At 44.4% G+C, this 27623-nt stretch overlaps 1 protein-coding gene across 2 annotated transcripts; it reads left to right on the forward strand.

The window, feature by feature from the left end:
- Positions 1 to 27623, forward strand: LOC116463233 (zinc finger and BTB domain-containing protein 2). 2 transcript variants are annotated; one of them, XM_032146249.2, is made up of 3 exons: positions 1 to 160; positions 18412 to 18596; positions 24872 to 27623. In XM_032146249.2, the coding sequence occupies exons 2-3, from the start codon at positions 18424 to 18426 to the stop codon at positions 26241 to 26243; spliced, it is 1545 nt and encodes a 514-aa protein (XP_032002140.1). In that variant the 5' UTR covers positions 1 to 160; positions 18412 to 18423; the 3' UTR covers positions 26244 to 27623. The 2 variants fall into 2 exon arrangements, with proteins under 2 accessions (XP_032002140.1, XP_032002141.1); XM_032146250.2 differs by lacking the exon at positions 1 to 160 and adding an exon at positions 608 to 695.

Below are 27623 nucleotides of genomic sequence, written 5' to 3' on the forward strand. Positions count from 1 at the left end.
CCGCCGCCGCCGCCGCCGCGCCGGAGACACCGACCGCGGCGGCAGCAGCAGCAGCAGCAGCAGCGAGAGGCAGAGGCGGCGGCGGCGGGGAGGACAGCACGGCCGAGGCTGCCCAGCGGCGCCTCCTCCACACCCCCCGCCGCAGCAGCACCGGCGACAGGTAAGCGCGCACCGCCTCCGCCTCCCGGGGCCGGTGCCCACGTGCCACCCCCAGCCCAGGGTCCGGGAAGGCGGTGGGGGAGCGGGGGCCACCGGAGCTCGCAAACGGTTCCGGCAGAGGCGGTGGCAACAAAGACGACGAATGACCCTCGTCCCAGGGCTCCGGGTGCAGGCAGGCGGAGGGCCCGGGCCACTCCGGGACCCGGTTCTGGGAAGCGAGGGCAGGGGCGCCTGGCGGGGGCGGCGGCGGCTGCGCCTGGCGCCGGGGCTCTGGCCGCTTGACAAAACCATCCCCCGGAGCCAGGCGGCGGCGAGTCGGCGGCAGCTCCATCCGGGGTTTTGCGGGAGGGGGAGGGGACGGAAGCCGAGAGGGCGGGCGGCGGATCGGAGGGAGGGAGGGAGGAAAGGAGGGGGGCGATTCGCGTTCGGTTCCCCGTGGCCGGTCCCTCCCTTCCCGCCGCCACCACGAAGTGCGCCCTGGGAGGCGGCGGCCGGTGAGCGTCCCGCGCTGGAGCCCTCAGAGGCGGGCCCGTCAGGTGCGTAATCCTTCCGACGCCTCGCCGCCGCCTCCTGCTGCTGCCGCCGCTGCTGCTTCGGCGGCAAGGCCGCGAGCTGCGGAAGTGGGTTTGGGGGAGGGGAGGGAGGAGGGAGGGGGAGGGGAGGGATCCGGTCCGACCGGAGCAGGCCCGGCCTCTCTGGCGCTTCTCCCAGCTGCAGCGGCTCCTACAGCTGCTGCTGCTACTGCTGCGGCTCCGCCTCCCGCTCGCGGGCGGGGGCGCGCACGCGCGTTTCCGGCCTCCTCGGCTCTCGCGCTGTCTCCGGCTCTCGCGCGCGCTCATCCCTCTCCCTCTCTCCCTGTCTGGGCCACCCCCGCCCCCGGCGCCGGGGCTGTTGCGCCGGCCGGGGCGTTGCGCACGGCGTAGGCGTCGGCATTGTGTTAAACTCCGCGGGACTTGGGGCGAGCGCGCGCGCGCACGCGGGACTGAGGGAAGCGGCGAGCGTGCAATGCGGCCGGAGTGCGTCGCCCCTCCCTCCCCCTCAGCCCCTCGGGGACGGGGACGGGGACAGGGGCGGGGCCGGCGAGACTGGAGGGGGCCAGAGGGCCCCGGCGCCGCGCCCCCGGCCCCGCCCCGGGGCGGGTGGGGCGAGGTGGCTGTAGCGCGCGCTCAGGCGGGCGGGGGACGCGTCGGCCTCTGCGGCGCCGCCCTTGTCGCCCGCTCGCTGCGGCTGCAAGCCGGGCCCCAGTCCCGGGTGCTGAGCGCGTTGAGCCGGCGGTCTCCAGCTTCCGCCCGACGCGCCATCTGCGCCTGCGATACAGCCCGGTTTGGCCCTGAGCGCGCTGTGATTTCCGCTGCTTATCCTCGGGGCGTGGGACCCGCGCGGCCCTCACGCCCTGAGCGGACTCCAAGGCGGGGAGGCTGCTTCCCGGGGCCGGCGTCGTTTTCTCGGTGTAGCGAAACCCTTAAACCGTTCTTGTTTAAACAAAGCCGCAAGAGAGGACTGTTTAGCCAGAAGCTGCAAAGGAAGCTGGGTTTTGCCGTTTTTCGCTGGTAGTAAAAGAGGCAATAAAGAAGCGAGGGTAGCAGAGCAGGCGAGTGCCTGGGTGGGGAGAAGCTGCAGCTACGCCTTTTACTGCAGGAACTTCCACCCGAATACGTGAACTCCTAATTATGCCTTGGGGATATAACCCGGCTCTCGCTCCCCGCCTCCCCCAGCTGCATTGTTCATTAGCTCTTTCATCATACAATGGGCCCACTGAGTTTGTGAGCCTTGATTCTATTCATTTTATCAGGGTATTGTTTTAGTAAAATAAAGCATAATGAAGGTCAGAATTATCAGAACTCCAGGGGGGCTCTGGGTTTACTTAAATGCGCTGCCCTGTCCTTGCTAATGTAAATCATCTATGCCAACCCCGTTGGAGCGCCAGGGCGAGTTGTACACAGCAGCAGCGTTTTAGTGTGGGAGTATCCTGAACGTTCAATAGAGAATTGGGACTGTGCCATTTTAATTCTCATTTGACTGATTTATCACAAACCAAAATTATAAATTGGTAAGGTAAATTCCACTGCATTCTGAATGATCTTGGTGTGTATCCAGGATGTTTTGAAACTGTTAAAAGGTCATTTTTTTCTTTTTTCTTTTTAATAAGAGACAGGGGTCTCGCTATGTTGCCCAAGACGGTCTTGAACTCCTGGGCTCAAGTGATCCTCCCGCCTCGGCCTCCCAAAGTGCTGGGATTACAGGGGTGAGCCACCGCTCCTGGACAAGAAGGCAGTTTTTAAAGGCATAGTAATTTACCACTAATAGGACATCCTTTTAAACTGGGCATTTCTTATTTAATAAACTTGTGGTTTATTTGCTAAACAAAGAATTGTCCAGTTATTGAAGCCATCGTAAGTACAAGAAGTGATATGCCGGTGCCACTGATAGTCAACAGTGGAGGAGCAGTCTACACTACAGTGGAGTGTAGTCTACACCCCTAAAACTTTTGCCCTACAGTCCAAGTGCATATTTGCCAGTTTTAAAGCTTCTCTTCAAAAGGGATGTAAATACGTTGATGCTCAGCAACCTCTACCACTAGCAGCAGAGAATAAACACTAATCATGTTTTAAGTTATAGAATAAAAGCTGCCACGGTGACACCTGCTTTTTTATCTTAAACTTCAATATCAACTTTTCAGTAACCTCCAAAATCTGCACTTTTATAAGATAATATAAAATAATAGAAAAATGTGTTCATGGCTAGGCAAAGTGGCTCACGCCTACAATCCCAGCACTTTGGGAGGCCAAGGCTGGAGGATTGCTTGAAGCCAAGAGTTCAAGACCAACCTGGGTAACATGGACCCCACATCTCTATTAGAAAAGAAAATGTATTCACCCCAACTCCATAAAGAGATCTACCTTGTAATCCTGTGATTTCAAGTACCCACAGCGTGCCCATGAGTAAGTGGATGTGCTTTCCCCAATTTGAGACTTACAAAATAGAGAAGGAAATATCTAAAGCTCATCTGTAGCATCGGCCTGGGATCAGCAGCTTTAGAGGTGGGGACTGTCCTGCCAGCTCTTACTGTTTCTTGGTGCTTCATCCCTAGCCCCACTCACCTTTCCCTGTAGGAACTTGGAAAAGCTGGGCAAGTCCCGTGGCACCAGCCTGCACAGGAAAGGTAGATTGAAAGAACTGGTTTGCTGGTAATTTTTTTTACCATACAATACCAAATGCATCTGGGAAAGGTCATTTATCATCGCTTTTCCTATTTTCTTATGCTCTTTGGCTCTCCAAACATGACTCTGAAAACCTAAAAGGGAACTGAACGTTTTTATTTCCCTGAAGAAAAAAAAAAGTAAACATTCTAAGCATTAGACCAAGAATATTTATAAAACGTTCTTTATGCTCAAGTAGGTTATAATTTGTGCTAGCAAATTAAACTATTAAATAATTAAAATATTACTTCGAATTGATAGTAAATAAGATTCAGTATTTTTACAATGCTGATAGAGCCATTAAGATACGGAATCAGTAGCCACAGAACCCTTACGAGGAGTTGGCAGCCCAAGATATGTAGATCCATTTTAGAAGCCAACTTGGAGGCTCATATTTATGCTTGAACTCATAACCCCCAGTTCACATGCTTGAGGTATGCATCACATGCCTTTGAGTGTCACTTTAAGAAAGTTCAGTATTCAAAGATAGGAATTTGAAGAACACTTTTATGTATCTGCCTAAGTACTTAGGGAAACTACTTTTTTACTTTTGTAAGAGATTTTAGTGTACTGTTCTCTTAAACAGGGTGCACTCGCTAAGTTCTGCACCAAGCAGGGTAAGCGTCAGAATCCTCTGGAATGATTTCAAAGTGTGCATGTTCTCCTGCACCGAGAGAGTCATTTAGGTTCTCTGAGTCCCCAAAGTGATTCTGAATGGCGCTTGTCTAAGTGTGGTCTGCAGATCCTTTTGAAGCCCCAGGATCCTTTCAGGATTCAATGAAGTCAAAACTATTGTCATAGTAATACTAAGTTGTTATGGCCTTTTCCACTGTGTTGACAAAATGTCTTCTCAGTGTTGACACTGAGAAGATCTGCTTAATTCAGTGAGCAGCTATTTTCCAAATGACCAACGGATGATGTCAAAAATCATTAGTGGGTAAATGATCCGTTGAAAGTGGATAGACCAATGAATATTACTATAATAGAGTAGGAAAAGTTAATTCAGTTATGTAGTTTTATATTACACAACCAACCTTTTTTTTGAGGCGGAGTCTGGCTGTCGCCCAGGCTGGAGTGCAGTGGCGCGATCTCGGCTCACTGCAGGCTCCGCCCCCCGGGGTTCACGCCATTCTCCTGCCTCAACCTCCCGAGTAGCTGGGACTACAGGCGCCCGCCACCTCGCCTGGCTAATTTTTTGTATTTTTAGTAGAGACGGGGTTTCACCGTGTTAGCCAGGATGGTCTCAATCTCCTGACCTCGTGATCCGCCCGCCTTGGCCTCCCAAAGTGCTGGGATTACAGGCGTGAGCCACCGCGCCCGGCCTACACAACCAACTTTTAAGAAAGTAGACTTGTCAAGTGTTGGTATAATATAAAAGAAGACTACGCACAATTACCTGAAAAGGCTATTCAAGTACTTCTCCTTTTTCCAACTACATAGGTGGGTGAGGCTGGATTTTCTTCACTACTCAACCAAAACAGAGTTAATTGAGGAGTAAATGCAAAATCCGGTTGTCTTCTGTTAAAGAGAATTGCAGAAATATAAAAAGACACCACTTTGTTGTTTTAGAAAATACAATTATTTTTTCATAAAAATGTTCTGTACTTTAACATGTAATGGGCTTATTGTTGTTTTTAATTGAATTAAATATTTCTAAAATGTCTCCATTTTAATTTCTAATATGGTAATTATCAGTAGTTAAAATCCATATAAACATATAATTGATGTTCTTAATAATTTTTAAGACCATTAAGAGATCCCAACACCAAAAAGTTTGAGAAGCTCTGCTCTAAAATATTGAAATATATTATTAAGACTTTGAGTTAAACACATTTGAAACTCACCTGTGTTATGTACCCTGAACTACACATTTAGGTGATTATATTTTCTTCAGATTAATTTTACTAATCATTTTGCGGTATATAAAAAACAAAGGCACTTTGGGAGGCCGAGGCGGGCGAATCACGAGGTCAGGAGATCGAGACCACAGTGAAACCCCGTCTCTACTAAAAATACAAAAAATTAGCCGGGCGCGGTGACGGGCGCCTGTAGTCCCAGCTACTCGGAGAGGCTAAGACAGGAGAATGGCGTGAACCCAGGAGGCGGAGCTTGCAGTGAGCCGAGATCGCGCCACTGCACTCCAGCCTGGGTGACAAAGCGAGACTCCGTCTCAAAAAAAAAAAAAAAAACAAAGGCAATCTCCACTCTGGTGGATTATTAGAAGGAGATTAGTTTTTTGTTGTTGTTGTTTAGATACAGGGTCTCACTCTTTCATCCAGGCTAGAATGCAGTGGCATGACCACAGCTCACAGCAGCCTCAGCCTCCCTGGCTCAAGCAATCCTCCCACCTCAGCCTTCTGGTAGCTGGGACCATGGGCACATGCCACCACATTCAGCTAATTTTCTTTTTATAGAGACAGGGTCTCGTCATGTTGCGCAGGCTAGTCTCCGGGGCTCAAGTGATCTGCCCACCTTGGCCTCCCAAAGTGCTGAGATTACAGGGGTGAGCCACTGTCCCAAGCCCAGATTAATTTTTTAATTTTGCTGTGTGTAATCATTTGTAAGTTTCCTTCAGGTTGATTGTAGCATAATGCCTTTAGAATTACTACTTTAATATGAACTCTTTATTAGCCATAAATCTCTGATCTACTTCTGTTTGACACCTAAGATGTCCCTGAATTGCCTCCTTATGACCCCAACTTACATTTGGAAACTAAAAACTAATTTAAGTGTAAACATAGGGAAAATATAATTGAAAACAGGAGTATTTTACAAACGCAGTGCTTTTTAATATGAAAATAAGTGCTGTTAGTTTATGCTTCTCTCTTTTCTAATTACTATGGAAGAAGGTTGACTACGGAAATGTTAAGAAAAAAATGCCAATCCATTATCACAACTAAATAAGATGCATTTTCTACCTTCAAAATACAGTTTTAAAATATATTAAAATTCAAATGACCAGCCTCCTTCAGGTTTACTTCATGGGCCCTCCAATATTAATTATTAATAATAGTAATTGAAAAATTAGCTTTTCATCCTGGTAAGTGGTCTAAACTACTTGAAAGAATCAATCTTACTTGTGGGTAATGCTTCTACTGCTACTGATTGTCCTTTGCATTACAATATTCATTTATGCTTCACTTAAATAAAATCAAGGACTTCAGAGGACCCTTTTAGTGCCCTTGAAATGGGTAGTGTAAGTGGTGTTTAGTGTCTTAGAACAGCTATTGTCTTTAAAAACTGAATCAACAATTTCCAAAAGCTGTTTTGGTCTCCTATTCTTACACTGAAAATGAAGGAGGAACTTAGGTTGTCAAAATACAACATAATTGTATGTGCCCCATTCTTCTGCACCTCCAAAAGGATGAGTGAGTTGCTTACGGATCAACCCACATGTGCTCTGTGATGGAAACTGAAAGCAAGTGACAGCTAGGTGATCAATGTCCCATTATCAAGTAGGAAACAGTGGTGACAGTGAAAACTAAAGCATTAAATAATCTGAAAGGTCATTTGTATTTGGCTCTAGGAAGTGTTTTTTATTTTTTCAACATGAGTATGTCTTATAGTCTCTGAATTTACTTAAGAAAAGTAAAAGCTTTGTACACATACATATACAGAAAGAAGGCATTCCATGAAAACCCGTTTATAGGCACTGCCTCCTCTCTCCAGTGCTGCTTTTCTTCAGTTCCTCTCAGCTCACTATTCTAATTTAGAAAAGACAAATGACTTGTTTTTTATTTAGTTGGGTTTTTTTTTAAGTTCATTTACAGTGTTAAATGGTTGGGGATTTTACACAGGTCTTCAGTTTCATGTCTTGATTGTCGGCCCTTTGTGACTGGGATCAGTAAGAACTTTTAGGAATGCTCTGTAGAGCAAGGTAGTAGAGTGGAGACAGCATGAACTGTATGCCCAGAAGACCAGAGTTCAATCCTGACTCTTATTTGTTGATAATTTTAACCTCTCTCAACTACAGTGTAGTGATTTAAGGACATGGTTTTTCTGAAGACTCAGACAAACCACAGTCAGGACTTCCAAGCTCCAGACCAGTGTAACCAACATATACTCTGCATCTCCACTTGGTTATCTCAAAAGTATCTCAAACCCAACATGTATGAACCTAACCTCTTGCTCTTCTCACCAAACTGGGTATTTGCCCTGTGTTCCCTCCTGTTGGAGGGCACCAAGATCTATGCAGTTATACAAATAAGAAGTCTAGGAAATCATCTTGGACACTTTGATCTGCTCCATTCTCCATCTCACTCGCCAACCAGGTCTGTGGATTTTTTTACCTTCTAAATATCTTTTGAATCCTGTCAATTTCCTCCGTCTTTCTCAGTACCACCTGGGTCCATCATCTGTTTTGTAGACCACTAGCAGTTGTCTCCTCTAGACCACTTTCCAGCAGGTCTTCACCTGCCCGCTTGTTACCCCCTCCTCCCCAGCTTGATTAGTTCTGCAATCTCTACAATGTAGAGATCTTATCAAGTCATCCTTCTTAAAATCCCCTTGGGTGGCTTCCCATTGCTTTTAAGATATGGACCAAAATCCTTAACATGGCGCCTGTCTCCATCCTCGTTATTCTCTGGCTCTTTACCCTTCAGGGTTATTGTGAATTATAAAGCACTATTCAGAAATTAATTATTAGCATGAAGAAACACAAGGTAGTATTTTTAAATGGAAAAATTATTCCAAAACAGCAGGTGTTAAATTGATGAGAATTTTTTAGGTCAATCTAGGATAACTAGAAATTCAACTTCTACCGCCAGTCACCCAGCTGGTAAGAGGCTGAGCCTTGACTGGAACTCAGCACTCATCTCCTCCCGGAGCATCTGCTTATTAATTTACTTAACAAATACTAAACACTAGGCCATATGCAAGGCACTGGGATAAAACAGTAAATGAGGAGGAAGATTTGTTGCCAGCTTTCCAGAAGCATCAGGCAATGTGTATAAACTGGCTCGTTCACAGATGCACCAGGGCAAGGAGAGCATGAGGGGCAGGGGCAGGGGCAGGGGCAGGGGTAGGCGTATATGTGTGTGTGTGTGTCTGCCTGTCTGTCTGTCTCATGGTCAGTTCCTATGAAAGCAGCATATTGAAAATCCTGGAGCAGAGGTTCTAAGCCTGTGTGCAGATGGGACCCCTCTCCCCTAACCCTTTAGAGTTCAGGCTGCCAAGCTGCCCAGCCTCGAGAGTGAAGCCTTTGAGCACTAAGTATTGTATGCTGTCAAGAGCCAAATCATCACCAGGGTGTTCAGGACCTTCTGGGAGACGAAACTGTCATTCCTTAGCTTAGCTTAGCTTATCCAGAAGTCCCAAAGTGAGTGAAATAACATCATTTTGTCTCCATTATCAATATATTCAAATAAAACAGAATTTTTAATAATGCTTGTTTTTCAAAACAAGCTGGACCCTTGATGATCCATTCGTAGAGCTCACCAAACTGACAATTGCATATAATTAGCTGGGCAAGATGACATGTACTTCTAGTCCCAGCTACTCAGGAGGCTGAGGCAGGAGGATCACTTGAACCCAGGAGTTCAAGACCAGCCTGAGCAACATAGCAAGATCCCATATAAAAAATTAGATACAGGCCTGGTGCAGTGGCTCACGCCTGTAATCCCAGCACTTTGGGAGGCCGAGGTGGGTGGATCACGAAGTCAGGAGTTCAAGACCAGCCTGGCCAACATGGTGAAACCCTGTCTCTACTAAAAATACAAAAATTAGCCAGGTGTGGTGGTGGGCGCCTATAATCCCAGCTACTCGAAAGACTGAGGCAGAGAATTGCTTGAACCCAGGAGGCGGAGGTTGAAGTGAGCTGAGATCACACCACTGCACTCCAGCCTGGGCAGCAGAGTGAGACAATCTAAAAAAAAAAAAAAATTAGATATAACTTAATGTATTAAAGTAACATTTTATGTTGTAATTTGTTTGCATTCGAAAAATATTTTTTCAGGGCAAGGTGCAGTGGCTCACGCCTGTAGTCCCAGCACTTTGGGAGGCCGAGGTGGGTGGATCACCTGAGGTCAGGAATTCGAGACCAACCTGGCCAACATGGTGAAACCCCGTCTCTACTAAAAGTACAAAAATTAGCTGGGCACGGTGGCAGGAGCCTGTAATCCCAGCTACCTGGGAAGCTGAGGCAGGAGAATCGCTGGGGGAAGTGGGTAGGTGGAGGTTGCACTGAGCCGAGATTGCGCGCCATTTCACTCCAGCCTGGGCAACAAGAGCAAAACTCTGTCTCAAAAAAAAAAGGCCGGGTGCAGTGGCTCATGCCTGTAATCCCAGCACTTTGGGAGGCCGAGGCGGGTGGATCATCTGAGGTCGGGAGTTCGAAACCAGCCTAACCAACATGGAGAAACCCCCTCTCTACTAAAAATACAAAATTAGCCAGGTGTGGTGGCGCATGCCTGTCATCCCAGCTACTCTAGAGGCTGAGGCAGGAGAATTGCTTGAACCCGGAGGTGGAGGTTGTGGTGAGCCAAGATTGCACCATTGCATTCCAGCCTGGGCAACAAGAGCAAAACTCCATCTAAAAAAAGAAAAGGAAAAAAACTATTTTTTCATACATAGTCATATACCCATAATAAGATTTTAGTGAATGAAAGACCACATATACAACAATGGTCCCATAAGATTATAATACCATATTTTTACGTAAGTTTTTTGTGTTTAGCTGTTTAGATACACAAATACTTACCATTGTGTTATAATTGCCTACAGTACAGTAACATGCTGTCCAGGTTTGTAGCCTAGGAGCAGTAGATTACCATATAGCCTAGGCCTGTGTAATAGGCTATACCAACTAGGTTTGTGGAAGTACCTTTATGATGTTCGCACAATAACAAAATTGCCTGACGATGCATTTCTCAGAACGTGTCTCTGTTGTTAAGCAAGGTATGACTGCATTGAATATAGTGCCACCTGTCCTTCCTCTGGGAGGATAATACTGATACTGTGTCATTTCTGTGTATGTGTAAGAGCCTACCAGGTTTGTGAATGTTTCGTGTCTTTGCTGGCAAAATAAAGAGGGGGCAACACTCTGTTGGACCCTAGTTTAGAGGTTTGTAGTTTTTAGTAGGTCTGTGAAATCAGAAAGCCTGGAAAGCATTAGTTTAGGTTAGCACCAGAGTATGGGATGCAGAGTAAGCAACTATTAGATGGTGCAGGACCCTGGAAGAGGTGCAGCGGCACTGGGATTTTATCCTAGTGGCAGTAAGGAACCACAGAAGGATTTTATTTATTTATTTATTTATTTATTTATTTATTTATTTTTATTTATTTTTATTTTTTTTAGATGGAGTCTCACTGTGTCACCCAGGCTAGAGTGCAGTGGCATGATCTTGGCTCACTGCAACCTCCACTTCCCAGGTTTAAGTGATTCTCCTCTCTCAGCTTCTCGAGTAGCTGGGATTACAGGCACTCGCCACCATGCCAGGCTAATTTTTGTATTTTTAGTAGAGATGGGGTTTCACCATGTTGGCCAGGCTGGCCTCAAACTCCTGACCTCAGGTGATCTGCCCGCCTCAGCCTCCTAAAGTGCTGGGATTACAGGCATGAGCCACTGTGCCCGGCCCACAGGAGGATTTTAAGCAGGTGCCATCAGGTTTGCCCTTTCGAAAGATCATTCTGGCTATTGTGTGGTGGATGCATGAAGGAGGCCAGAACTGGAGATGGAGAGATGAGTGGGGAGGTTAGGCCAAAGGTGTGGCAGGAGGGTAGAGTTTCAATTGATGGCAACTGGGGGCTGATGTGAGGAGTAAGAGAATGGAGGCCTGAGGATGAATTGAGATTTCTGGTTTGGCCAGAGGGTGGAAGAAGGGCCCTGCACTGAGCCAGGGAATACAGAGGGAGCAGATTTGTGTACCTGGTTTTTATTGTCCTTTGGGGTAAATGGCAGTGAGAGGACAGGGAGGAATTGAGTTGAGTTTTACCTAAATCAAGTTTAAGGTTCCTGGGGGACAGCCAAGGAGAAGTGAAAGAGATCACCAAAGAGAGGCTACAGAATGAGGAGTGGGCTGGGGACCAGGCGCAGAGGAGACCAGCAAGTGGAACCCCTGGATGGGGATTAAAATAGAGAACAGCCTGTGGTGAGTCGAAAACCAGAGAGCAGCAGCCTGAAAACCAGAGACCAAAGATTTATCAGAGCGGGAGGAAGAGTACAAAATGCTGCCAAGAGGCTGAGTAAGCCACTGAGTCCCTGAGGCTGGGGAACATGGTTCTTGGTGACCTTGGTGAGCAGAGCCGGGAGGGAGCTGGCCTGGAGGTGGGAAGAGCAGACAGCCATTCCCACAAAAGAGGGGCGGCCTCAGCCAAGCCATCCACGAGGATGCCAGGGCCCTAGCTGGCGTATTTTGGGCCAGTTAAGCCTCATGGAAATGAGTATGAAGGGAGGCCGTGATGAGAAAAGAGGAAAGAAAGATTTAGGAAAAGCCAGTACTGTCGCTGGGCAGGGGCCAGGGTGGAGCCCATAGTACCTTCTCCACCCTTTTGCCCCATTTCCTCAGGCAGCTCACATATGGAACACTCTAGGGGTTTTGGTTTTGGTTTTCTTTTTGAGAAAGGTTTTTTGGTCTCCAAAATAAGATTTTTTTCAAGTTGATCTGTGTGAATTTTCCCCCTTGTGAATTTTGAACATGCAACTTGTTCTGTTTTTCTGCTTTTTCGCTTTTTTCATTTCTCTGAGTCATGCACATGTATTCTTTCCTCTGTATTTGAATACTTATGTTCAGTGTGTTTCCTGATCTAGGGGATGTTCCTAAATTGACATTCTAAAATAACTAGTAGACTCTCTTAAATTCCTAAATTGAGATTCTAAAATAACTGGTAAACTCCCTTAAAAAATATTGAGCGTTTCTATCATGACTTCATTCTTATGGTCTGAATAGAATGCTTATGTTAGTCTGGAAAGAGAGGGAGCCATATAGTTTGCTGTATCGAAGGACATAATATATACCCATTCATGTAAAAACCAAAACCTCAAAATCCTATAAAATATTGACAAATTTGATGGCATTAAAACATAAAATTGTATTTGTCAAAATCTCTATAAACAAATGCAAAGACAGAAAATTATTAGAACATATGTGACACAGGGCCTATTTTCCTTATATACAAAGAGTTTTATAGATTTCTTTTCTCTTTCTTTCTTTTTTTTAAAGACAGGCTAGAGTGCACGCTAACACAGCTCACTGCAGCCTCAGCCCTCTGGACTCAAGTGATCCTCTCACTTCAGCTTCCAGAGTAGCTGGGACCACAGGTGTGTGCCACCATCCCTGGGTATTTTTTAAATTTTTCATAAAGATGGGGGGGGGGTCTCTCCATGTTGCCCAGGCTGGTCTTGAACTCCTGAGCTTAAGCAGTCCTCCCACCTTGGCCTCCCCAAGTGCTAGGATTAGAGGCATAAGCCACCACACCTGGCCTGCTTTTATTAAATTGGTAAGAAAAAGACAATCGAATAGGAAAATGGGCAGAGCTCATGAAAAGATACTAAAGGAAATACAAATGGTCAATAAATATAAAAATAAGCTTTACTTCATCATTAAAGGCATACAAAGTAAAAAAGCCATATTGGCAAAGAATACCAAGTATTAACTAGAGTATGGAGAAAAGAGTTACGGTAGAGGTGGATAGAAAAATCTCACATTTTGTGTGTCCATAATATTTGAATCTTTTATAATAAGTATATGTACTTAAAAGCAGCAAATAATAATATTAATTTAAAACAAACACACACACTTTCAGGTAGGACATTCCAACTAACCAAGTGAATCCCAGTTTAAAGCCTACTTATTGAAGGTACTGGTTCTATAAGCTTGAGCAAGCCACCTACCCTCTCTAACCCTATTTCCTCGTTTATAAATGTGGGCAGCAATACTTCAAATATCTCAAATAAGTTGATGTGAAGTTAAATTAATAGCATATGTAAATTATGGCCAATAGTAGCACTCCATAAGAAACAATTCTCATCATTATCATCAAGGGATAAATAGTAATGTTTTCCTGTACTTGAAGCTACTGTTGATGAGTGTGACACCTGAAGCTGTGGGACCTCAAGCTGCCTAAATATGATCAGCATGATCAGAGTCAGAGGATGTGGCAGGGAGCGTATCACAGTTGGGTCTCAGAGGATACTTTTTAAATGAGAAAAGTAGGTTAGTAAAATGGAAAAGGAAGTATTCTGGCACTTTACAGAGAATAACCTTGAAGACAAGCTTCTAAGTTATGTCTTGGTGGAGGTCAGGTTAGAGTGATGTTTCTCTGTAATCCAGGTTGCTTTTGCAACCCAGCAGTTCTCTGGCTTTCATCATGAACCCCATGCCTTTTCTGTGCCTCTCCTTCCTAACCTGAGTGCTTTCACCTTCTCTGACATACACAGAAAGTAGTGGGGAAACTGATCCATACCATCTGTTTGCATGAGACAACAGTCTAGGTCTTTATACCCAAATGATTTGCAAAATTGGATGACTCTTCTATCTCGTGCTTAGATACGACTCATGATAGAAAATATGAAATTTGACATTCTGGATTCTTGATTTGTGACCTGATCAGTCTCTTAAAGTATTATTCCATTACATTTGTCTATTTTAGGGCATATTTGTTAATTTCTGAATCTGCCTGAACATCCGTAGAGCAGGAAGGGAGAGTAGGGAGTCCAGCATCTGCTGATTAAGAATTGCTGTGGATGGCTGATGTGAAGATAGTGTGTTATCTTGATTGTTTGATTACAGATCAAATGCCTTGTTCTACTTTATTCCCCCTTCTCACTACTGCACTTGACTAGTCTAAAAATAAATAAATAAATAAATAATTTTTAAAATTGCTGTGAGTCTGCTTTGATTTTTTTAAAGCTTATTGATAGTGCATTCTTAACTCTGAAGTTAAGCATACTCACTTTTTAAAAATTTAGTCAATTAATATGTAGTAGGCTTTTAAAAATTTAACTTGGCCGGGCACGGTGGCTCACATCTGTAATCCCAGCACTTTGGGAGGCCAAGGTGGGCGGATCACGAGGTCAGGAGATCAAGACTATCCTGGCTAACAACACGGTGAAACCCCATCTCTACTAAAAAATACAAAAAATTAGCTGGGCGTGGTGGCGGGCGCTTGTAGTCCCAACTACTCGGGAGGCTGAGACAGGAGAATCACTTGAACCCGGGAGGCGGAGGTGTCAGTGTGCCGAGATCACGCCACTGCACTCCAGCCTGGGCAATAGAGTGAGACTTGATCTCAAAAAAAAAAAAAAAAAAAAAAATTAGCCGGACATGGTGGCGGGCACCTGTAATCCCAGCTACTTAGGAGGCTGAGGCAGGAGAATCGCTTGAACCCGGGAGGCAGAGGTTGCAGTGAGTTGAGATGGTGCCATTGCACTCCAGCCTGGGCAACAAGAGCAAAACTCTGTCTCAAAAAAAAAAAAATTGAACTTTATTTTGAGATCATTACAGAGTCATGCGGCTGCAAGAAATAATAGAGATCCCATATACCCTTTACCCAGTTTCCCCTAATGGAAACATCTTGCAAAACTATAGTATAGTATCACAGCCGGGATTTTGACATGCAGAACATTCCCATCACCACAAGGATCCCTCATGTTGCCCTTCCATAGCCATGCCCACCCACTACCCCACACTCCCCCACCACTAATCTGTTCTCCATTTCCATAATTTTCACACATATTGTATCAGTGTAATCATACTGTATATAATATTTTGGGATTGGCTTTTTTCGCTAAGTGTAATTCACCCAAGTTGTTGTATGTTATCAGTAGGTCATTTCTTCCTATGGCTGAGTAGTTTTCCTCTGTGTGGGCATACTATAGTGTGTTTATTTAGTCATTGAAGGACATCTGAGTTGTTTCTAGTTTTTGATTATTAGGAATTAAGCTGCTATGGACATTCCTGTACAGGTTTTTGTATGAACATAAGTTTTCATTCCTCTGGGATAAACGTCCAGGAGTGCAGTTGCTGGGTCATGTGGTAGTTGCATTTTTAGTTTTTTAAGAAACTGCTAACTCGTTTCCAGAGTGGCTGTACCATTTTACATTCCTACCAGCAGCATATGAATTATCCGGCTTCTCCACACTCTTGCCACCATGTGTTGTGACTGTTTCTTATTTTAGCCATTCTAATAGGTGCACAGTGATACTGTGGTTTTAATTTGCTTTTCCCTAGTGGCTAGTGGTTTCGAACATCTTTTCATGTGTTTATTTGCCTTGTCATCTGTATATCCTCTTTGGTGAAATGTCTCTTCAAGTCTATTACATATTTTGTGATTTGATTTTTTTTTTACTGTTGAGTTTTGAAAGTTCTTTATATATTCCAGTTACTAATCCTTTGTCAAAGGACTAGTTTGCAAAAGTTTTCGAATATTGACTACTAGTCTTTGAGCTTGTGTTTTCATCCTCTCAATAAGGTCTTTCAGAGAGCAAAAGTTTTTAATTTTGATGAAATCCAGTTTATCAAGTTCTCATTTTATGGATTCTGCTTTTGATGTCAAGTGTAAAAACTCTTTGACTAGCCCTAGATTTTAGATTTTCTTACATGTTTTTTCCAAAAGTTTTATAGTTTTGTGTTTTACATTTAAGTTCGTTATCCATTTTGAGTTGATTTTTATATAAAATATGAGACTTAAGTGTCAAGTTCTTTTTCTTTTTTATTTTTTGCCTGTGGAAGTCCAGTAGATCGTGCACCATTTGTTGAAAAGCTTATTCTTCCTCCACTGAATTACTTTTGTGCCTTTGTCAGTAATCAATTGTGCATATTTATGTGTGTCTACTTCTGGGTTCACAGTTTTGTTCTATTGATTCACTTGTCTGTCCCTCTGCCAATATCACACAGTCTTGAATACTATAGCAATATACTACATCTTGAAATTGGGTAGACTGGTTTCTCTCACTTTATGGTTCTTTTTTCAAAATTATTTTAGGCCAGGTGGGTGGATCACCTGAGGTCGGGAGTTCAAGGCCAGCCTAGCCAACATGGTGAAACCCCATCTCTACTAAAAACACAAAAAAACTTAGCCAGGCTTGGTGGTGCGTGCCTATAATCCCAGCTACCCCAGGGAGGCTGAGGCAAGATAATTGATTGAACCCAGGAGGTGGAGGTTGCAGTGAGCTGAGATTGTGCCACTGCACTGCTACCTGCAACAAGAGTGACTCTGTCTAAATATATATATATATATATATATATATAATTTTAGCTATTCTATTTCCTTTGCCTTTACATGTACATTTTAGAATAATTTAGTCTATATCTACAAAAAAATGTTGCTGGGATTTTTATAGGAATTGCGTCAAACCTGTATGTCAGTTTGGGAAAATTGGTATCTTTACCCATGTTGAGTCTTCCTATCCATAATCATAGTATATCTGTTTGTTTATTTAGATCTTTTATTTCTTTCACCAGTGTTTTATAGTTTTCAACATTGAAGTCCTGCACGTTTTGTTAGATTTACACCCATGTATTTCATTTTTTGAATGATTTTAAATGGTATTATCTTTTTAATTCAGTCCACATGTTCATTGCTAGTATATAGAATTACAGCTGATTTTTTTTGTATGTTTATGACTTGCCAAACTCATTTATTAGTTCTACAAGGTTTTTTTTGTTTTGTTTTGTTTTTTTGAGATGGAGTCTTGCTCTGTCACCCAGGCTGGAGTGCAGTGGTGCGATCTCGGCTCACCACAAGCTCCGCCTCCTGGGTTCACGCCATTCTCCTGCGTCAGCCTCCCGAGTAGCTGGGACTACAGGTGCCCACCGCCACGCCCAGCTAATTTTTTTTTTTTTTTTTTTTTTTAAAGTAGAGACGGGGTTTCACCGTGTTGGCCAGGATGGTCTCGATCTCCTGACCTCGTGATCCGCCCACCTCCCAAAGTGCTGGGATTACAGGCGTGAGCCACCAAGTCTGGCCCTTTTTTTTTTTTTTTTTTAAATAGATGCCTTGGGACTTTCTGTGTTACAATCGTGTCATCTGCAAATAGTGCAATTTTATTTTTTTTTCTATATGCCTTTTATTTCCTGTCTTGCTTTGTTGCATGAGCTAGAACTTCCAGTGCTATGTTGAATATCGAGAGGGGACATCTTTGCCTTGTTCCCAATCTTATGGAGAAGGCATTCACCCTTTCTTACCATTAAGTATAATGTTAAATATAATGTTGCTCTGTGTGTAATGGGCTTTTATATATGCTCTTTGTGGAAAAGGAGCAGACTAGTGATTTGATGAACCAGGCAATGTCAGGCAGCCTCTCTATTATAAATAGACTCAGGCCAGCGGGGTTTGCTAGGGTCAAGTGTGAATAATGAAAATCACAGAATTTGGAATCAATACATTCACATTTAAATTCTGATCCTCCCAACTTTTGGCTAGAAGGCCTGGGGCAAATTACTTACACTTCTCAAGACCCGTTTCCTCCCTTCACAAGGAAGGAAGCAGAGCCCCAACCCCACTTCCTCCATAAGTGCTAAGGGTCAGGGGTGATGGGGCTGTTACATCAGCAGCAGGAGCACGCAGCAGGAGCTGGACTATTGGCCCTCAGATGTACTGATTCTCACCCTGCCCTGCTGGGACCCTGCCCCAGACCTTAATTTATCTATCTCTGTGGAAGAATTTACTAACTCTGATGCATCATTAGAATTTCCATTTGGAATCTTAAACTAAAAGACTCCATTTGCATTTGGAATTTTAAACTAAAAGACTCAATGGTCCAAGATATTTGCTGTCTGTCTCCAGGACTTGATGCTTAAAGGCAGACCACCTGAGTTCATTTCCTGGCCTCTCCATTACCATCTGTGTGAGCTTGGGCAAATCACATAACTCCCTAATTTACTTTAAATGGCATCATTTGTTTTTTGTTTTTTTTTTTTAAAGGCATAATGACATAACTACTTCAGAGGACTGTTAGGAAGACTAAATGAGTTAATCTGTGTAACGTTTTTAGCAGTGCCTGACACGTTAGCTATGATGACATGTTAGCTATGATCATGACTGTTGGTGACTATAAAGGACACATTCTTATTTGTGAATCACCTTCTTAAAAATAAAATTGTTTGCTTTGCAGATTTTTTAAAAAATGGATTTGGCCAACCATGGACTTATTCTACTGCAACAGTTAAACGCTCAGCGAGAGTTTGGTTTCCTGTGTGACTGCACGGTTGCAATCGGCGATGTATACTTCAAGGCACACAAATCAGTTCTTGCTTCATTCTCCAATTACTTTAAGATGTTGTTTGTCCATCAGACCAGGTAACTAAAGTGGTTGCTAATAACCTAATGACTGTAGACTTCTTAACCTCCATGTCCCTGGCCCTCATCAAGACCATGGGTCTCTCTACCTCTCCTAGCTCCTAGGTGACCTGCTCCCTTGTGGCCTCACTTGCCCCCACTACCCTTCTTGTTACAGGTGCTTTCAGTAGCACTTGAGAATCACTGGACCTGCCAGCTCTACACAGCCCTTCCACCTCCAGATGCCCTCGCTGGGTGTCACCTGCATGGTCAGGATCTGCAAGATCAGGTCCATTATAAAGCCAGCCACTCAACCTCAGCGAACCCTTCCAGCAGTAATCTTTCCTGGACTCATTATCTAAGCCCTATCTCTCATTCCTCCAGCCCCAGTCCCCTGAGTATTCCCCTGACTTTCAGCATTTATTCTTGTCCCCTCCTCTAACAAGAAGCTTGAGGACGTGAATTTCTCTAGTTTCCCTCTTTTCTGTCTTAAAACATCTCTATCTTTGCTCAGTTTCTTTCTTCTCATCTCTCCTGTCTTGAGAAAAGGGCCTCTCAGTGTCTCTGGAAAATGATCTCCCTCCCCTCATGCTGTGAGTCCCCACTCCTCTATTTTTATTCTGTTCTTTTTATTTTATCTGTTTTCATACACCCCCCACCCTGCCCCCAGCCCATGTGGGATCAGCACGTCCTCAACACTGCTGTCTGCCTGAGTTACGGTGCTGCTTCTCCTTCACTTTACTATGAAAGCCCTTAAAAGGGTAATCGAGGTCCTTGCCTGCACTCTCCTCATCCCACACTCTTCCTATCGGTGTGCGCTGTGGTTTCCTCCCCTCCTTCACTCTGCTGCAGTCTTTTCTCAAAGGTCACCCCTCATCAAAACCACTGCCCTTCTCTCAGCCTTCTAGCATCCTGTCCTCCAGCATCTGCTGTTGTTTGCTTCCTTCTTAAGTGGTTGTCATCTGCATTTTTATAGCTGAATATCTCTTGTTTTTCTGCCCTCTAAACCTGGGCCTTTGCTAAATTTTGTCTTTTGCACTCTTCCTATGGGTGTGTGTCTTTTTCCTAGATCTCGCCTCTGCTGGAAACTTCAATTTATAGCTCTGGCCTTGACTGTTGTGTCTCCAGAACTCTATTCCCAAGGCCTTAGGCTGTGTGCTGGGCATTTAGAGTTGAGTATCTCCTTTTGTGTCTTTGAGGATGTACTGAATTAGGCCTTCTCCGAAGTTCCTCCTGCCTATTTTCTTATCTTCAAGTATCCCAAGATTAACTCAGTCCCCAAATCATGTTTTCTTCAAATTACCTTTCACATTTGTCACTTCTTTTCCTTTCTCACTTCCATTACCTCATCACTCATTCTCCACATTACTATTGGATTCGTATTTCCAAACACTGCTTTGACTATAGTGTTTGATGAGAAACCTACTATACTGGGTTGTTCATTGGATCAGAAACCTCGGGGATGCCCAGTGCATATTAAAATAACACGCAGGCTCCTTATTCTGTCATCCAAGGCCCCACAGGCTGGGAGCCCAACCTCCTTCTAGCCTCATCTGCGACTGGGCCCTCTGGGACACCCCACCCTCTCATCTTCACCTTAACCAGACCTACTTTTGTGGCTTCAGCTCACCTGGACCGCATTTAGCTGGTATCCTGCCCACTCCCTGAGTCCCAGCTCATGCAACACCTCTTGTATGACCCCTCCCGGTCAAGTGAAACAAAACAAACGACAGTGACCACGTCCTCGCTCATGGCTCATAACACTTTAATTGTGCTCCTTTATAAGAGTGCATATGTGTACAAGAGTGCAAATGTGCACCTTTCCCCTATGTTGTTATGTGTGTACTTACCCCCTTCTTCACTTGTAAGTTTCTTGAGGGCAGGGACTGGGTTTTACAAATCTTTGCCAACACCACCCAGTATGACTGAAGTATTTGCACACAATAGAATAGCCACTTGATCAATGTCTGGAGGAGCAGATGGGACAACTGCAGAATAACCCAGGAGGGGTGGCTCATCTGGCAATACTAAGGATGCTCCCTTTAACTCCAGTGTGTCAGAGACTTAAGGCCTAGTAGGGGTTTTGTACTGGGCAGTCTCAACACGGTGAATTCAATGGTATTGAAAAGGAGGCAATTTTAATCTTGAGGAGTGCAAGAATACTACGTAATGAGTTTTAATTCGATGCAAGAAACCTACCTTTAAGTATAGGGCAGTAAATAAATGGCTTTCTAATAAGGAGGTGTGATATTTGTGTAATACAACAATGTAAAGCAACAGTGTGTATTACTGCACCAGAGGTGACACATGCCTAGTGGCCAGCTTTGTCCGCCTCCTAGTGCAGAATTCAAGCTCCTCGAGGCAAGGCAAACTCAGGGTGAAGGCCAGGGGCGTACTTTTCAACCAGCACCTCCTCTGTGGGGCACGACACACTGCCGCCCGACTACTCAGACATAGACTGAGAATACGGTCAATTTTTTCAAGTTTGGCTCCAAGGGAGATTTCTGGCTGTAGTTACCACGAGATGTCCCTGTCTTATGTCTGCTACTCCGAGTGGTATGCTTAAATCACAGACGACTACAGACTTTCAGCTATCAAAAATAAAACCACTGAGGGAGAGGCCTTTCTAAGTGCAACCTTCTGACAATGCTAATGTTATTCAAAAATCCTTCCTTTTAAAGTTGTTTAAGCCTATCATTTCTTTTAAAATTCTAGTGAAGGAATAATTGAAAATAGAAATTACTATGGAAGTTTATACCAAAGGGCTTATAGCTGTAGTAAAACTATATTCATCTTTTTCCTACATAAAAGTATGTCAGCCAGCCTGGCCAACATGGTGAAACCCCATCTCTACTAAAAATAGAAAAATTAGCCGGGCATCGTGGCGTGCACCTGTAATCCCAGCTACTCGGGAGACTGAGGCAGGAGAACTGCTTGAACCCGGGAGGCAGAGGTTGCAGTAAGCCGAGATCATGCCACTGCACTCCAGCCTGGGCAACAAGAGTGAAACTCCATTTCAAAACAAAAAAAAATGTTATGTCAAATATATCTGGAAACTACTTAGATGTAAGTATATTGTAGAGAACTATGTCCTTTGCAAAGGACTGGGAAAAGACTGAAGTCTGGCGCATAGTGAGCTGAGTGATTGACAGAGGTCAAGCTGCCTGGAAATAAAAGTAGTCAGGGATGGAGATGGCTGAAATGTGCATTAAGGAACTTTGAAAAATTCTACCTGTTTTTTGTTTGTTTCTTTGTTTTGAGACAGAGTCTCACTCTTGTCGCCCAGGCTGGAGTGCAATCCCAGTAGCTGGGATTACAGCTGCATGCCACCACACCTGGCTAATTTTTGTGTTTTTAGTAGAGACAGGGTTTTGCCATGTTGGCCAGGCTGGTCTTGAACACCTGACCTCAGATGATCCACCCACCTCGGCCTCCCAAAGTGCTGGGATTATAGGCATGAGCCACCGCGCCCGGCCTCCACCTGTTTTTTAAGTGTATGTGTGCACATGTGCTTCTGCTCCTAAAAAAAAAAATTTTTTTTAAGGCTGCGTGCAGTGGTTCACGCCTGTAATCCCAACGCTGTAATCCCAAGGCTGAGGCAGGAGGATTTCTTGAGCCCAGGAGTTCAGGACCAACCTGGGCAAGATGGTGAGGCCCTGTCTCTATAAAAGTTTAAAAATTAGCTGGGTGTAGTGGCATGTGCCTATAGTCTGAGCTACTTAGGAGGCTGAGGCTGCAGTCAGCTATGATCGTGCCACTGCATTCCAGCCTGGGCCTACAGAGCAAGACCCCCTCTCTTAAAAAAAAATTGTTTTTAATCAACATAAATTGATGTTTTGAGACCTCCTTGGGCCCTTGCATCCCTGGCTGTAAACCCCAGGGACTCGCCGCTTTCTTTTCCCTGGCCCCTTGGAGTCCTCCCTCCAGGCCTGCATAAAGTGTGGGCCAAGGTGTCCCCAGCTGTGTCCTTTTTTTGCCATCTGAGACTGTACACAGTTCTTTCAAATTTGAGAGGCTTACTGTTGAGTCACCATTCATAAGTGATAGACAAGACAGCCTATCCAACAATGAATGAGAAAAGAATTACAAAATTTACACCAAAGTCAGCCAGGTGCAGTGGCTCACTCCTGTAATCCTAGCACTTTGGGAGGCCGAGACGGGCAGATCACTTGAGGTCAGGAGTTCAAGACCAAGCCTGGCCAACACAGTGAAACCCTGTCTCTACTAAAAAAATACAAAAATTAGCTGGGCCTGGTCGTGGGCACCTATAATCCCAGCTACTTGGGAGGCTAAGCAGAAGAATCACTTGAACCTGGGAGGCAGAGATTGCAGTGAGCCAAAACCATGCCACTGCACTCCAGCCTGGGCAGCAGAGCAAGACTTCGTCTCAAAATTAAAAAGAAGAAAAAAGAAAAATGACCAGGCGCGGTAGCTTACGCCTGTAATCCCATCACTTTGGGAGGCCAAGGTGGGCGGATCACCTGAGAGGTCAGGAGTTCGAGACCAGCCTGGCCAACATGGCAAAACCCTATCCCTACTAAATACACAAAAACTAGCCGGGACTGGTGGCACGCGCCTGTAATCCCAGCTACTTGGGAGGCTGAGGAAGGAGAGTCTCTTGGACCCGGGGATGGAGGGTGCAGTGAGCTGAGATTGTGCCACTGCACTCCAGCCTGGCGACAGAGTGAGGACTCTGTCTCAAAACAAAACAAAAAACACCAAAGTTGCTGGGCGCGGTGGCTCACGCCTGTAATCCCAGCACTTTGGGAGGCCGAGGCAGGCAGATCACGAGGTCAGCAGATCGAGACCATCCTGGCTAACACGATGAAACTCCGTCTCTACTAAAAATACAAAAAGAAATTAGCCGGGCGTGGTGGCGGGCACCTGTAGTCCCAACTATTCTGGAGGCTGAGGCAGGAGAATGGTGTGAACCTGGGAGGCGGAGCTTGCAGTGAGCCAAGATCGCACCACTGCACTCCAGCCTGGGTGACAGAGCAAGACTCCATCTCAAAAAAAGAGAAGAAAAGAAAAGAAAATATTTGTTAATCAAATGAGCATGATTGCTAAAAGGGCCAAAGAAAGTTACAATACAAAAAGTAGTATAATAAAAGAAAATTATAAATTCTAAAAGCATTCAAGGAAGCTGTCTTTGAATTTGAAATGCATTGTCTATAGAATATCCACTCAGTGGAACGTAATATATACCTTGTGATAATGTGGATATAGATCTCACTGATTTCTAATGATGCTTTAGAATTTGTTACTACTGATGGTCTGGGAAGAGTTCTTGGGAACCTCTTCATTATTGCTGCTTGATCAGGGATGATGTTTCTGAAATGATAAAAGGAGTAGAATCTAAAGTTATAAAATTGATAGCATCATCAACTGCTTTAGGTGCCTTAGATAAATCACTTAACTTTTTGGGACCTCAGTTTCCATATCTGTCAAATGGGACTAAATAAATCCACTTTATCTACCATACAGGATTGTTTTGATTCTCTAAAGGATCTTGCTGTGGTGGCTTTGGAATTAGACAAACATTGTTTCAAATACCAGCTTCACCACTTACCAACTACATGATATTGAACAGGTTATTAACCCCTCCAATCCTCAATCCTTTCCTATAAAATGAGAATGAATGACAATCAAGTGAGAAGGAATCCCTGTAAATCCCAGGAGCAGTGCTGATGTTGATGGTGGCATTTGATAAGGAACTCCTGGAGTTCTATATAAAAATAGAATACCTAATATTTAATTTAACTTGGCCAGGTGCGGTGGCTCACTCCTGTAATCCCAGCACTTTGGGAGTCCAAGGAGGTCTCATCACTTGAGGTCAGGAATTGGAGACCACCGTGGCCAACGTGGTGAATCCCCGTCTCTATTAAAAATACAAAAATTAACTGGGCGTGGTAGTAGGCGCCTGTAATCCCAGCTACTCGGGAGGCTGAGGCAGGAGAATCACTTGAACCTGGGAGGCGGAGCTTGCAGTGAGCCGAGATTGCGCCATTGCATTCCAGCCAGGGTGACAGAGTGAGACTCCATCTCAAAAAAAAAAAAAAAAAATTAGCTTACTAGGAGAAAAACTGCTCTAAGAGTCTGTGGATTAAGATATCACATTTCTTTAACGTGAACTTCGTCTCTTGATTATTTCATCCCATTTTCATGAAACTTACTAAAAATCAAGGATAGGAAGTGTTCTTGTTTCCTTTGTTTTTAAGCGTTCATTTTTTTCTCAGGCTCTATGTTAACACCTAGACTGGCATTTACTCATGTATTTTTTTACTTGTTTCTTTCAGTGAGTGTGTCCGCTTGAAACCAACTGATATACAGCCCGACATCTTCAGCTATCTCTTACACTTGATGTACACTGGGAAGATGGCGCCTCAGCTCATCGACCCGGTTCGATTAGAACAGGGCATCAAGTTTCTGCACGCCTACCCGCTCATCCAGGAAGCCAGCCTCGCCAGCCAGGGAGCCTTTTCTCACCCTGACCAAGTTTTCCCACTGGCTTCTTCATTGTATGGCATTCAGATTGCAGATCATCAGTTGAGACAAGCCACCAAGATTGCTTCAGCACCTGAAAAACTCGGGCGAGATCCACGGCCACAGACCTCCAGGATAAGCCAGGAGCAGGTTCCTGAGGCCTCACAGCTCTCCCAGCTGACTTCAAATCTGGCCCAGGTGAATCGGACAAATATGACTCCCTCAGACCCCCTGCAGACCTCGCTGTCTCCAGAACTTGTTTCCACTCCTGTTCCTCCCCCTCCTCCCGGGGAGGAGACCAATCTGGAAGCATCTTCCTCCGATGAGCAGCCTGCGTCCCTCACAATAGCCCATGTCAAGCCGAGCATCATGAAGAGGAATGGGAGCTTTCCAAAGTACTATGCCTGCCACCTGTGTGGACGGCGCTTCACTCTCCGGAGCAGCTTACGTGAGCACCTCCAGATCCACACAGGAGTACCTTTCACATCTAGCCAACAGGGAGAAAGTCGTGTCCCCCTGACTCTCTGTAGCAATGCAGCTGACCTCGGGAAAGATGCCATGGAAGTGCCTGAAGCCGGGATGATAAGTGACAGTGAGCTGCAGCACATCTCCGATTCTCCCATCATCGATGGGCAGCAGCAGTCGGAAACCCCACCCCCCTCAGACATTGCTGACATTGACAACCTGGAGCAGGCCGACCAGGAGAGGGAGGTGAAGAGGCGGAAGTACGAGTGCACAATATGTGGACGCAAATTTATCCAGAAAAGCCACTGGAGGGAACACATGTACATACACACCGGGAAGCCTTTCAAGTGCAGCACTTGTGACAAAAGCTTTTGCAGGGCCAACCAGGCTGCCCGCCACGTGTGCCTCAACCAGAGTATCGACACTTACACCATGGTGGACAAACAGACTCTGGAACTCTGCACATTTGAGGAAGGGAGTCAGATGGACAACATGCTGGTGCAAACGAACAAACCCTACAAATGCAACTTGTGTGACAAAACATTCTCCACTCCCAATGAGGTTGTTAAACATTCATGCCAAAACCAGAACTCGGACGTCTTTGCCCTAGACGAAGGGCGACCCATTCTCCTGGGCAGTGGGGACTCAGAAGTAACGGAGCCTGACCACCCAGTGTTAGCTTCCATCAAAAAGGAACAGGAAACCGTCTTACTAGACTGAATGTCACTTATCTTTTTAAAAAACTCTCATTTTTACAAAGACCATTTTCCCTCCCTTCCCTGAATTCAGAACTGTAGTTCTCCATGGCATGATACAAACAGGTCCTTGTTCTCTTCTCCTCTTCCCCTTTTCCACATCCCAGCCCCACCTCTGTAAAGGCTTTGTGCATTATAAACCTGGAATGTATCGACTTTCATTCAGGGGATATTGGAAAGATAATGGTCATTATAAACTCAAATTTTGAGAGGTTTTAGATTATTTAAAAGCATACTTGGAACTAATGAAGGGTATATAATAAAACAACTGGAATCCAATTTGGTAAGCTAAAATTATGACTTTCCCTGGGTAAAATGTCTTCTCAGAAAAACAATGTCAGAAAATACAGCGTGCTTCTTAGAGATACGGCTGGGCTCTGTACTATGCAAAATCTAGAAGGTGTGGGGAAACTTTAAACCCAAGAAAACGTTCTTAGTATTCATCCTCCAGGTGTCTTAATTCAGAATACATCCTTTAAGATTATGTCCACTTAAGAAAAATCATCAGTTAAGAAATCTACTTTAACAAAACAAAGAGGAGAAAAAGTAATAATGTGATGGCAATCTTAATTTTTGGGTACAACATGACAAGCTGTGAGTTTGTGTGTTTGTAAGAGAAAAATGTGTGGGTACTTGCTATAAACAGGTGAATTAATGCACATCCTTATCTCATTGCTGGCTTCTTTCCAAGTTGAGCAACAACAAAATGCTGTATTTTAGTTTCTGACAAATTTGTTTTAAAAATCAAATTTGAATGTGGTATTCTATAAATTGCCTTTCTGAATAGAACATGACATGCCATTTTCTAGCAGCTGCCAGTAATAATTTGTTTTACACTAACTTTTAAATCAGTGTGTCTACTGCAGGGAAAAGGATATAGGAATATTCATCTTAGAGGGGAATTTGTGACCAGAAGATGTAGTAACTTCAATGACTGAAAAAGTCAATGCTGATAGTTTACTGGCAACATTAATTGAAGCATCAAAAATAAATGGCAAAGAGAAGTCAGGACAAAAAATCTAATTGCTGTTTGGGGAAAAACTTGAGATGTTTATTCTCCAGGTTTTTGGTTGTTGTTTTTTTTCTTTTTTAATGCCTGAAATTTTCTCCACTGGCCCAAAAGCAGTAAAAATTGTTCATTAATCTTCCGTTAGGCCAATAAAAGAAGGGCCTCACAGGACAAAACAGGAGCCAGAAGTAAGGACTGAAGGAGAAGGGGAGAATAGCTAATAGCTATACTATATGTATATGTTAAAAACTGAATATCCCATCATCCTATTTCATGTATAGTTGAGTTCTCAAATTTGTAAGTTTTTATACATCCTTTCATTGAATAAACGTTTAA

This window comes from Hylobates moloch, unplaced genomic scaffold (assembly GCF_009828535.3).
Source record: "Hylobates moloch isolate HMO894 unplaced genomic scaffold, HMol_V3 SCAFFOLD_29, whole genome shotgun sequence".
In the NCBI taxonomy this organism is placed as follows: domain Eukaryota; kingdom Metazoa; phylum Chordata; class Mammalia; order Primates; family Hylobatidae; genus Hylobates; species Hylobates moloch.